Below are 13,598 nucleotides of genomic sequence, written 5' to 3' on the forward strand. Positions count from 1 at the left end.
AATGCGGTCCTGCGCGATCATAACATCATGTTGGTGGAGATGATTAAGATCTGTTTACCCAACAATTATTTCCAATTTGAAAATGAAATATACCACCAAGAACGTGGAGTTGCCATGGGTTCGTGCTTCTCCCCCAGCTATTCATGTTTACATGTTGGCTGGTGGGAGGAGCACGTACTTGGTAAAACTCACAGCCAGTGGCTTCCACATCTAGCCCATTACTGGTGTTTCATAGATGACATATGTATCATTTGGAAAGGGTCGCAGGCTCAGGCTCAATGCTTTGTAGACGAGATTAACATCAATACTCGCAATCTGAAATTTACTGCCACAATCACATCAAACTCGGCTGAGTTTTTAGATGTGCAGATTTACATAGAGCAGGGAAGGCTTCATACCAAGTTGCAAAGGAAGTCAACGGCGGGCAATGCCATTCTTCACGCCCGCAGTGCTCATCCACCTCACACCATAAACAGTATTCCTTTTGGCAAATTCATTCGCATTAAGAGAATTTGCAGTGACCCAATCACATCTAACCAGTGCCTAGCTGAATCAATTGAAAGGTTTCCTGAGCGCGGTTACAAGTTAGAGCTTTTGAACCGTGCTCTCTCGAAAGCGTCTTCACTCTCGAGAGATAAACTATTGACGCCCAAAAACTTGACTACCTCGGATGTTAGCTCTATTGGTTCTGTCCGCCTCATTACCACTTATTGTTCACAAGAACGTAAATTGATACGCATTATCAATTCAGAATGGCCTATTGTTTTGACTGATGTTATTTTAGGTCCCATCTTACCTAAATTACCTGCGATTCCTTTCAGGAGGGCTCCTTCCATGAAGGATGTATTGGATAAACCCAGCCTGAATTAACACCTAAACGTACTTGGCTGTCCAAAACAAGTTTTTTCAAATGCACGTCATGTCGTGCATGTACATTTGCAAGAAACTGCACACACTATAAATCTGCATTCAATGAGAAGCCAATCGCCATCAATGAGTATCTTACATGCCGTAGCGATTTTGTCATTTATCAATTACCTGTACTTGCATTCTGTCATACACTGGCAGCACTAAGCTGCCGGCCAATCAGCGCATCTTACAGCATATACGAGCCATAGTTAACTCGGACAGCAACTATCCTGTGGCTCGCCACTTTAAAGCTGTCCATGGCAATAAACTGAAAGATCTGCAGTACACACTTTTGGAGTCGGTCCCTAACCCCGGACAGGGGGGGGTGACCGAGAGAAACTTCTTAGACAAAAAGAAACCTATTTCATCTTATTACTTGATTCTAAGGCACCTAACGGATTGAATGCAATTGATGAATTACATAACTTTCTGTAATTAGAGCTTTTGAGTTTTCATCAATGTTGTTTCTGTAACATCATATCCTGGTATAGGTTACTTCTTACGAATGTAAGGTCGACAAATCCACAGTTTTTGTAGTATATATACATAAGATGTATTATTAGATTCTTCATAATTTTTGCTCCGGCTGTCGTTGTTTAAAATAATTTTTTCATTTATCTTTTTTCACTCATTAGACACGAGCACTTTACTTAATTTGGCATATATCATTTCATGTTTAAAAACATCTTCTTCGCATTGTGTTGCTAGGGGAACATAGACACACTGTGGAGTGGTTATTAGAGATTGCATTTGCAACTTGCATTTGAATGTATTTTGCTTTAGGCACACTATGTGCATATTCTATTCAATAACATATTTTGTATTGGATTCAGTTTCTATTCAAAATCTACATTTGTTAATTAATTTTGGGCAAAGTTGCTTTTGGGACTCTCGATGATCATGCATTTACCATCATGTAATAGAATTTATCTGACCACACCACAATTTTATAATATGAGCACTATGCTCTTACTGTTATGATGTGTTTCCCATGTTTACATTTTATACACACCGCAATGAATGAATTTACTATTTGAATCTATGCCATTATTTGTGCCTTTCATCCCTTTTTTATGGGTGATAGAGCTTTTTTACCACTATATATTGTAACACCTACTTTGGGCGCGTCATGTGACCAAGCTCCGCCTGAGGAGCGAAATGCGTTGAGGAGACCCCCTTCTCTGCACTTGCTTAAATCAATTACCACTGCTAACACATTTGATGGTGTGATGGCGCTTTACTTTAAAGTTTGATTTGTGAGAGGAGAAGAGGTCTGCGCCTGTTCGTTACCGCGTTGACAGCGGCCAGGATTGCTACGATATATATATATATATATATATATATATATATATATATATATATATATATATATATATATATATACTATGTATATATATATATGATGGCTTAATAATATATCAAAAGAGAACTGTGAATCATCTGCAACTCACAAGAGAGAGAGAAAAGTAATATATGGTAGGATATTCTGTGGGTTCTTAACTACAAATCATTCTAGACGGTTATCAAGAATAGTCATTGAGAAAATTGAGCCGAAGGTCCTGCATCTCCTAAATCAGGAAAAGACTGGAGATAGTCAACCAAATATGATCATACTCTTAATAGTATTATCTATTGTGCCATTATTTTGAGGCCATCTGGTGTATTTCTGTATTTAAGATGTGTTTTACAAAACAGTCTGCTTTGTTCATTTCAGATCCGGTAACAGAGGACGGTTCCTCTCCCGACTCTCAGCGACTCATTCTGGTAGTTTTTCTTGGAGGCTGCACATTTTCAGAAATTTCTGCTTTAAGATTCTTGGGGAAAGAGAAAGGTAAACCCAAGAATGAAATACTTGAAGAATGTAAATCAATAATGTATATGCACACTTAAAGTGACAAATGCAAATCAACATTTTTTACTTGAGTTTGGTACTGAAGGTGGTTTGCTAATGTTCTTTACACTCTGTAATGTGACAACTGTTCAGTAAACCTGGACTAGCATGGTTACACATCTTGATTTATTAGGGGCAATTCTAAAGCTCTTAACAGGGAGATACAACCCTTTGTACTGGAACTGGGGAATAAAAACATTAAAACCAAGGCAGGGAGATACAAACATAGGGCTAGGAGTCATTTAACACCTGTCTTTGTTATGTCTGGAATTGCAGGCCCTTCTGGCCAAGGGAGCCATTGAGAGGTTTCCGACACCAGAAGTAGATCATGCTTGCTACTTATGCTACCTATTGTGCTAGAAAAAGACAGAGCCCTCCACCCTATTCTACATCTGTGGCCTCAGAGACTTCCTGAGAAAAGACTGGTTCAAAATGCTCACTCTTTCCCTGGTCCTGTCTCTTTTGGATCCTGGAGACTGAATGGTAGCGTGGGACCTACAAGGCGCTTATTTTCATGTTCCCATCTTGCAGTCCCACAGAAGTTAGCTGTGGTTCACGGTGGGCCAGGAGCATCTCCAATTTGCTGTGCTCCCCTGTGGCATCACTAGTCCAGCTCAGGTGTTCACGAAAGTGATTGCCGTGATTGTTGCAAAGTGAGCAAGGGACCCACTTCTGGGCATACCCTGCCAACTTAGGGCGAACAAAGTAAACACTAGGAGATGATGGACGGAGCGCTGAAACTTTTCAGACACTCACCTCCAGTCACAGATCTGTGTTGAATCCATCATCGTTCTTTAGCTCACTTCGCCACCTCAGTTCAGACCCAGCTAGATGCAGATCAGTCTTGACCCTGTGCATCATGGGAACAGTCCAGCCGAAACTGCCAAGCCAGGTCTTCGCTGAACCGGAAACAAGCATCTGGGGACCGGCTTCGGGGTAACACCCCACATCAGCCAGGCAACCTTGAATCCAGTGGCAAAGTGAGCAAGGGACCCAGGTCTGGGCATACCCTGCCAACATAGGGCAAGCAAAGCTAACACAAGGAGATGATGTACTTACCGCTGAAACTTTTCAGACACTCACCCCCAGTCACAGATCATCGGATGTCAGTAGTCCCAGCCTTCTCCAACCTCGAATACTGTGTTGACGGTACCCTCACCCCCGGCAGTCTTCACCCACCTCCAGACTATGGCAAACCTTTGTTCATTGAGGTTCACTATCAACATGCTGAAGTGACACCGCCTCTTTCTCAAATGCTTCCTTTCATCAAAGTCATTCTGAATACTATAATTTCACACCTACCCTCTGGCATGGAGAGTCGAGGACATTCGGGCTATGATCCTGATGTTTCTGCCTTGGTCCTGGATTCTGGTGGGACTGATTCTGAGGCTGCTGGGTCTGATGGCCTCCTGCATCCTGCTGGTGAAGTAAGGCAGATGGCACATTGTGGCGGGGTAGGAGAGAGAGACCGGGGACCAGATCGGGGCAGATAAGGTTTTATTTTTGTAAAGGACTTCTTTTTCCTAGTGGAAAGTCTTTCACGACTGGCAGCAGCCGGATCCGTGATGACCTTTGATTTAGGGACCCGCTTCAGAGCCTTTCTTCCTCGGCGTCTGGTATAGGAAAGGACGTTCTTCACCTTGGGACTGAGCTTCCCTCCGTTTCGGGTATTGCCACAGGGAGAGAAAAGAAATGAGCACGGTCAGAGGTTTGTCCTGTTTAATTTTTATAAAGGAGCCCAGGGAGTGAGGGAACACCAGTGTCTTTGCATTCACGGTAGTGAAGAGAGTGTGAGAAGGAGAGGGTTCTAAGGGGAGTGAAGCATGGGTCACGGGAAGTGCTGTACCGATGGATTTACACAGCGCTACCTCTTTTCAGACCCGCCCCTCCTCCCGACCCAGCTCGACACCCTCTGCCGTACCTGGGAGAGCCACACTCCTCCGTGAGTGTGGCTGGACGGCTGGCAGAACCGTTGGCCTCCTGGCGTACTCTCGTCCTCCTCGTCGCTCTTCTTCTCCAACTCGCGTTCTTCCCCCGTCTTCCTTCCTCGGCACTCCTCTCGGGGCTCCTCGGTGTCGTCACACCCCGAATACAGGATGTCCGGGCTTTTTACCAATCCGCTGGCACCTACGTCAGACCCAGGACCGCCGGCTGCCACTGGCCACGCCCTCTTAAAGGAGAACTCCTCGCCGTGTGCTGGTTGCGGACTCCTTCTCCTCCCAGAGTAGAAAGTGGTGACCAATGCCTTGATTCTGGGAGGGGGTGGCCACCAGGGGTAGGTGAAGGGGTAGGTGAAGATCAGAGGACTCTGGACTCCAGCGGAGATCCAGCTTCACATCAACCAGTTGGAGTTGTGGGACATTCGTTTGGCATTGAATGCTGCCTTCCATCCATCCATCAAAGATGAGCTGGTGCAGGTGTTCATGGACAACACCACCAGTGTGTAGTACTGCAACCTAGGCCCTGTGTTTTTGGACATGGCTGGAACTTTAGGACATCTTCCTGGTTCTACAACACTCGGTGGGTTCTCTAAAATCCAGGACAGATGAACTCAGCCTACTATGAATGGCATCTACACCCTGAGGTGTTTCAAGGTCTCTTTGGCGAATGAGGAGATCCTTTGCTTGGCCTATTCTTCACCACAGAGAACGTGCAATATCAGCACTTTTGCACATTGGAGTTTCCAAAGCAGCTCTTGCTCGGAGACATCTTTCACTTGCAATGGAGAACTTGGGGCTCCCGTGTACCTTTCCACAAATAACACTCCTGCCCGAGTCCTCAAAAAGATAAGGACTGACATCTTAGTAGCTCCAGATTGGGAACTCCAGGGTATGATTATCTGTCCTCCTCCAATCAGGCTGTGCCTGTCGCATCAGCAGTGCCGGGACCTGCATTCCCAACCTGCGCATCTCAAGCCTGGAGATTGAGCGGCAACAGATGAGCATTTTTTGACCTCCCTCCCGAAGTTGTTGCTGTTCTTTTGGCAGCCAGGCGTTCCTCATTGAAAACCGTATGTGCCTGCCGTTGGGACAAGTTTAAGGCTCTGTGTTCAGATAAGCATATGGACCTAATTTGTGCCAAACTGTTTGAGGTGTTACTGTTTGTGTTATCCTTGGTCCACCAAGGCCTTGCTCTGGGCACTGTTAATAGCTACTTTTTAGGCTATATCGGCATTTCTGCGGTTACCTGATCAGCTCTCCCTATTTAAATCATCTATTTCTTCAAAGTTTACAGTGCATGTTTCTGTCTTCTCACTTCATTACGCTACAGTGGGACTTGAATTTGGTTTTCACCTATCTTACGTGGGCGTCTCGCCATACGTTTATTAAGCACTGCTGTCGAGTCAGTCAGGTGCATCAAGAGGGGCATTTTGCCCTCTCAGACTTGCAGGATCTTTTTGTTTAAGTCAGTTCGCACCCCCTCCTCCGGGGAGGTTAATTGAGTGGCATCCATTTTGAGAGAGGGAACCTACCTTTAAAAATCTTTTCCAGAAATACAAGTTACTTGCCTTTTCTGGTTTACACTCTATCTAACCCCAGATCCCCTTACCACAATGCACTGTACTGTCTGTTGCCACACAGAACGAGTTCCTTTTACAGCTCGTGAGAGAAAGATTTCTGAACGCCTGTGATGATTTACCCCTTTGAAAACCTTGATTCTCCTTATCAGGAAATAATTTTATCTCTTTCCTCTCAAGTAAAGTTACTTTTGCTTGATTCTGATGGTTATTGGTTATTTTCAGTATGAATGCCATCCCTTTTTTTCAAGTGCCCTTCATGCGGAATGAGAAAGGCAGTTATAGATGCCCATAAGGTCTGTGTTGTCTGCCTTCCTGTCTGTGTCAAAGACTGCCCAAAGAATTCTGTCCAAGAGAACACTCAAAGAAAGAGAAGGCATCAGGCTCAGGAACATTGTGCAGGACATGAGGGCGGAGGAGCTACATCTAGAAGGACCAGCCTCCTAGCTGGCCTCTTTGAGTATGCCATCTTCTGTAAAAGACTCCCACTGAGAGTAATCTATGGAAAAGAGGCCCAGTGACAGACACAAAGTCCAACACTATTTTCAACATTCTAGAACATTGACACCGAAACATTTGATGTCACAGCCGAGAGCCCCTGCACCAGCTTGTTAAGCAGCGAGTCGGCCTTGACACAGACAACATTCTATGTCGTCGGTGTCGAGACATTTTAAAATTGACTATGAGAACACATTTTTCATCAAAATATCATGGCCAGTCGGTGTTAACCTGCTCCTTGGGAATAGACCAGCTCGACGTTGACACATTCTCTGTTGAAGAGAACTAGATCGACATTAACACATTCTCCATTGACATCAAAGAAGTTTCAGATTTGCATATCACCATCTGTAGTAATGTCAAAGGTCTGGTTGTTATCTCAACTGTTCAATTTCATTTGTAATCATCATGCTGTCACAGAGTTTTGCCTGTGGAACAGTCACAGCCTTCTCCAAATAAAACGTTACAAAAAGGGGGTTAAACCCATATAGTCACGGGGACCTGGGTGCTAAGTGGTACATATCTGAGGGGTCCCCGTAAAGGAGGAAAGTGTATTGTAGACAACATACACTGGAAATTTGTAAAAATAAATATATACAAAACTGGTTTGCGATTGGTAATTTAATTTATTACCCAATGCTCTGTGATTGCCGATTGACAAAATTTAATCACATCAATTCATAAATAGTAAAGCCCCAAGGGGGAAAAAAGGGAGGGAGGTGGTGCTCAGGAAGGTGTTAGATTGAGGAAAAGTGACACAGTATCAAAAAGGGTAACCAATGTAATACCAAATTGCAAACATAGGTCAGAACAAATATAATACAAAAGCCAAAATACAAGGCAAATTTCAAAATTGTTCATGAAAGTGAAATTCAACGGTCACATCTAATTATTAGATAAATCGGGGGGGTGCCGGAATTCCAACAAAGGGAAACAAGTCGATGTTTCGACCCCTAACAGTAGGCCAATTGAAGTCCTTTCACGGGGTCTTCATCAGGACGTCACAAAGGGAGAAGGGAGGATGGGGCAATTCTGTATAAAAAATATATTTTAAGGGAAAATATGTTTTAGTATATATCATATAAATGACAAGAAAAAAGAGACAAAGTAATTTACAAAAATTACCATGGAGTACGGCCCAGCCGGGCTCTGTACATGGAGAGAGGAGAGAAGATAATCAATAGGGTTCAAAGGATGAAACCTGGTTTTAGAACCAATTACATACTACAAATGTTGAGACCACTGTTAACAAAATCTACTCAAAGCATTTCCATGGCCCCGCACCTCTAATAAGCAACCGACTTTCCCCCTCCCTCCTTTCAGCTCGAAATTAAAACAGACGGACAAACCATCTCCCGCCCTGAGGTGGACTATGAATTCATCTCGTCCGGCGTACATCGGCGATTGAGGCTGCCAAAACGTTCTTTAGTAGATTGCGGGTCTTGCCCCGTTTTATGTAAGTAATTGGTAGCATGCAGTGCGGACTTCCCCATGGGAGCACCACTCGCCTTGCACTATTTGATAAACATTTTTTCTCCTCTTTGTTTACCATAGGAGAATAACTTTACAAACCAGAATTTGTCTCTGAATCTGTCCCTGCCGCGCTATTTAAACCTTTTGGACCCCAGACGTTTCGAATAAAATCGACCTAGAGGTACTTTTTGAAATCCTTGGCAGTCTGATGTTGGGTTTATACACCCCCATGAACAATCACAATGTGATTTTTACTGGCATTTATGTCTGGAAATGCTTTGAGTAGATTTTGTTAACAGTGGTCTCAACATTTGTAGTATGTAATTGGTTCTAAAACCAGGTTTCATCCTTTGAACCCTATTGATTATCTTCTCTCCTCTTTTTTTGAGGTTTCCACTTTATCAGACCGACCACGACAGTCAGCGTGGCACGTCTCTCCATGTACAGAGCCCGGCTGGGCCGTACTCCATGGTAATTTTTGTAAATTACTTCGTCTCTTTTTTCTTGTCATTTATATGATATATACTTAAAACATATTTTCCCTTAAAATATATTTTTTATACAGAATTGCCCCATCCTCCCTTCTCCCTTTGTGACGTCCTGATGAAGACCCCGTGAAAGGACTTCAATTGGCCTACTGTTAGGGGTCGAAACGTCGACTTGTTTCCCTTTGTTGGAATTCCGGCACACCCCCGATTTATCTAATAATTAGATGTGACCGTTGAATTTCACTTTCATGAACAATTTTGAAATTTGCCTTGTATTTTGGCTTTTGTATTATATTTGTTCTGACCTATGTTTGCAATTTGGTATTACATTGGTTACCCTTTTTGATACTGTGTCACTTTTCCTCAATCTAACACCTTCCTGAGCACCACCTCCCTCCCTTTTTTCCCCCTTGGGGCTTTACTATTTATTAATTGATGTGATTAAATTTTGTCAATCGGCAATCACAGAGCATTGGGTAATAAATTAAATTACCAATCGCAAACCAGTTTTGTATATATTTATTTTTACAAATTTCCAGTGTATGTTTTCTCCAAATAAAAGGCAAAGAGAAGAGAATGCTGACACTCCTTTGGCACTCTAGAATCGTTATTAATGTAGCTCCTGCAGCCTTTCCACAACATCGCTGAAGACGATCATATAGGTTGAGAATCTAGTCCAGAAAACTCTAATATCTCTGGATCTTTAACCACCAAGAAAAGCCTCCAAAGCAACATCCATGCCTCAACTGAAGAAATGATTCAGAAAAGGGGGTGGTGATGAACAGAGTGTCTGAATTAAGCAGACCACTCTTACCCAGTCCAAAGATCAGGGCTTGATCCATCACCGTTATTTAGCTCACTGCCCCATCCCAGCTCAGAACCTGGCTATATGCAAACTAGTCTGTCCCTGGCCCAGTGCATCATGGGATCAGGGCAGACCAAACTACCAAGCCAATTCTTCACCAGAAAGGAGACAAGCTTCCGGGGACCGGTTTCTGCCATTTCAGGCGTCGGCCGGCTTGCTTGAATCCTGATGGAGCAGTGAGCAAGGGACTCATGTCTGAGTATACCCTTCCACGCTTATGGTGGACAAAATGATTCAGAAAAGGGGGTGGTGATGAACAGAGTGTCTGAATTAAGCAGACCACTCTTACCCAGTCCAAAGATCAGGGCTTGATCCATCACCGTTATTTAGCTCACTGCCCCATCCCAGCTCAGAACCTGGCTATATGCAAACTAGTCTGTCCCTGGCCCAGTGCATCATGGGAACAGGGCAGACCAAACTACCAAGCCAATTCTTCACCAGAAAGGAGACAAGCTTCCGGGGACCGGTTTCTGCCATTTCAGGCGTCGTCGGCCCGGCTTGCTTGAATCCTGATGGAGCAGTGAGCAAGGGACTCATGTCTGAGTATACCCATCCACGCTTATGGTGGACAAAATGATTCAGAAAAGGGGGTGGTGATGAACAGAGTGTCTGAATTAAGCAGACCACTCTTACCCAGTCCAAAGATCAGGGCTTGATCCATCACCGTTATTTAGCTCACTGCCCCATCCCAGCTCAGAACCTGGCTATATGCAAACTAGTCTGTCCCTGGCCCAGTGCATCATGGGAACAGGGCAGACCAAACTACCAAGCCAATTCTTCACCAGAAAGGAGACAAGCTTCCGGGGACCGGTTTCTGCCATTTCAGGCGTCGTCGGCCCGGCTTGCTTGAATCCTGATGGAGCAGTGAGCAAGGGACTCATGTCTGAGTATACCCTTCCACGCTTATGGTGGACAAAATGATTCAGAAAAGGGGGTGGTGGTGATGAACAGAGTGTCTGAATTAAGCAGACCACTCTTACCCAGTCCAAAGATCAGGGCTTGATCCATCACCGTTATTTAGCTCACTGCCCCATCCCAGCTCAGAACCTGGCTATATGCAAACTAGTCTGTCCCTGGCCCAGTGCATCATGGAAACAGGGCAGACCAAACTACCAAGCCAATTCTTCACCAGAAAGGAGACAAGCTTCCGGGGACCGGTTTCTGCCATTTCAGGCGTCGTCGGCCCGGCTTGCTTGAATCCTGATGGAGCAGTGAGCAAGGGACTCATGTCTGAGTATACCCTTCCACGCTTATGGTGGACAAAATGATTCAGAAAAGGGGGTGGTGATGAACAGAGTGTCTGAATTAAGCAGACCACTCTTACCCAGTCCAAAGATCAGGGCTTGATCCATAACCGTTATTTAGCTCACTGCCCCATCCCAGCTCAGAACCTGGCTATATGCAAACTAGTCTGTCCCTGGCCCAGTGCATCATGGGAACAGGGCAGACCAAACTACCAAGCCAATTCTTCACCAGAAAGGAGACAAGCTTCCGGGGACCGGTTTCTGCCATTTCAGGCGTCGTCGGCCCGGCTTGCTTGAATCCTGATGGAGCAGTGAGCAAGGGACTCATGTCTGAGTATACCCTTCCACGCTTATGGTGGACAAAATGATTCAGAAAAGGGGGTGGTGATGAACAGAGTGTCTGAATTAAGCAGACCACTCTTACCCAGTCCAAAGATCAGGGCTTGATCCATCACCGTTATTTAGCTCACTGCCCCATCCCAGCTCAGAACCTGGCTATATGCAAACTAGTCTGTCCCTGGCCCAGTGCATCATGGGAACAGGGCAGACCAAACTACCAAGCCAATTCTTCACCAGAAAGGAGACAAGCTTCCGGGGACCGGTTTCTGCCATTTCAGGCGTCGTCGGCCCGGCTTGCTTGAATCCTGATGGAGCAGTGAGCAAGGGACTCATGTCTGAGTATACCCTTCCATGCTTATGGTGGACAAAATGATTCAGAAAAGGGGGTGGTGATGACTGAAGAAATGGAAACTTTCTCTGACCACAGCGGCAGCCCTGAGTACACCTGCCAGTAAATGATGATCACATTCCCAATCATGATCTACGTACTCGGATACCTCACATTCCTCATATACTCCAAAATCACTTGCTCATTCCCCATCCAGTCTTTTCTGTGGACGATATATTAACATTCCATAAAGTCCTCGCCAGAGAAGTGGTGAACCTGCGTTGTCCGTCATAGTGGAAACCTCCCAGCCAATGGCAATGCCCAAACTTCTTTTGCACCTCTTCCCTACTGGATATTGCGTAGGAGGGATTTGGCAGCACCACTTTTGCCTTTTAAAGAAATGCAAAACAGCCAAGTAAGATCCAGAATTCTTCGGGGGTTATGCTATATCAGATTAAGCCATAATTACAGCAGTAAGGAGAAAGCATGCATCTGTGTCAAAGTCATCGGGAGGGAGGGAGGGATTGTGGTTCAGCACTTTTACAGGCAATGTATACCTCAGTCTCCATTTGAAGAAAACTTATGGCTCCCCCACATTCAGTTTTTCCCCAGATTTCCAAGCCAATCTCATGGACTTTCTGTTTGACCTAGCAAGTCTTTTTGGGGACAAAGTGGATCATTCACTGGAGAGGCTTACGGCCAGTAAAACACCTGCCCACTCCTTGGGATTACAGTTATTGCCCCCAATCAGGAATTACTATTCATTTTGCCATTTTTGAGGCTTCACAAGGGAATTTTCCTTCCTTTTGTCAACTCTAGCCCTTCCAGCCCAAAACCCTGCAGTAGCAAAGTGCACTAGTATAGTGTACAAGGGAACCCGATTGGGTAGCTGCGGACCTCGGGTAATTCGTTATTATAAAGAACAAAGGTCCTTGGCTTAGTTGCTGATAGAAAAATTCCCCCATAGACTTAAATAAGACCTATGGTTCTGTTTTCCAATGTCCAGCCGGACAAGGGAATATTTATTTTGAGAACAATGTAAGGATTTTGAACACAGATGAAACAAGGAACAAAATATACATTGGGCACAAGCATGTACCAGGTTGGGGAAGAAAGGAAATAGAAGGGATAGAGTAACAGGCAAAAAAGGGGGAGCAAAAGGAGGCTTACAACATAATACTTTTTAGCGTAAGCTCAACCAGACAGTTATTGCAATGCAATTTACGCATTGGAACAGTTACAATACTGTCAAGAAAGTCGACGTGACGTTTCGATCCCTAGCTCCAATTATCAACTGGGATCATCTTCAGGACAAGTTATAATGCTATTGCCTGATTTATTGTAGAGCCTTTGCCAAGCGATGTTGGTGAAGAACGTCTTGGGGAATACGGTAATCGTATCAGTACGCCTTCAATTAGGGAATTAGGGCCTTATTGGCCTGCGATGAGGAAAAGGCGTCCAGGAGCGGTTGCTGCCGATGGCTGTCAGAATTCCTGGTAGATCTCATGTAATTCAGAGAGTAGGCGTACTGGGTCCCTTCCTGGGCAGCATGATGGCTGAATCCAAAGTGCATTGGCAGACACTACAGAGGCAGGGCTAGAAGTGAGTGCAGCTGATCTGCCCAGCAAGCCTCTTCTTCTACCTGCTCCTCCCCTGCACTACCAGACAATCAGGTCTTGTTCACACCCCCAAACCCATGAGTAGCCTGTGGGAGTTCAGGTGTCCTTTCTACCAGCCTAGAAGGCCATTATTTCGGACCTTCAAATTATGTTAAGCGGTTACACCCTTCCTTTTCTTCAAGTTCCACCCACACCCCATCCGCCCTGGTTTTCCTCTCTACCTCTGGACTTCCTTTCCATCCTGCGACAAGAAGTGGAAATACTCCTATGGAAAGGAGCTGTGGAGCAGGAAATAGAACAGGGATCCTACTTCCGATGTATCCTTGTTCTCAAAAAACGACGACAGTCAGACAGTCAGAGCACCATCCGGGATCTTAGGTAATTGAATTTCTTTGTCAAAAAAACTGTCACTGACATAGGAGGTTGG

At 44.8% G+C, this 13,598-nt stretch overlaps 1 protein-coding gene across 1 annotated transcript in view; it reads left to right on the top strand.

The window, feature by feature from the left end:
* Nucleotides 1-13,598, top strand: part of VPS33B (VPS33B late endosome and lysosome associated) — an 806,019-nt gene that overhangs the window by 749,129 nt on the left and 43,292 nt on the right. Inside the window, exon 23 of the mRNA XM_078683255.1 lies at nt 2,624-2,740. Within this exon, the coding sequence (XP_078539381.1) occupies nt 2,624-2,740 (117 nt within the window). The remainder of the gene's footprint in view (nt 1-2,623; nt 2,741-13,598) is intronic.

The sequence above is a fragment of the Lissotriton helveticus genome, chromosome 3_1 (genome assembly GCF_964261635.1).
Source record: "Lissotriton helveticus chromosome 3_1, aLisHel1.1, whole genome shotgun sequence".
NCBI lineage: Eukaryota > Metazoa > Chordata > Amphibia > Caudata > Salamandridae > Lissotriton > Lissotriton helveticus.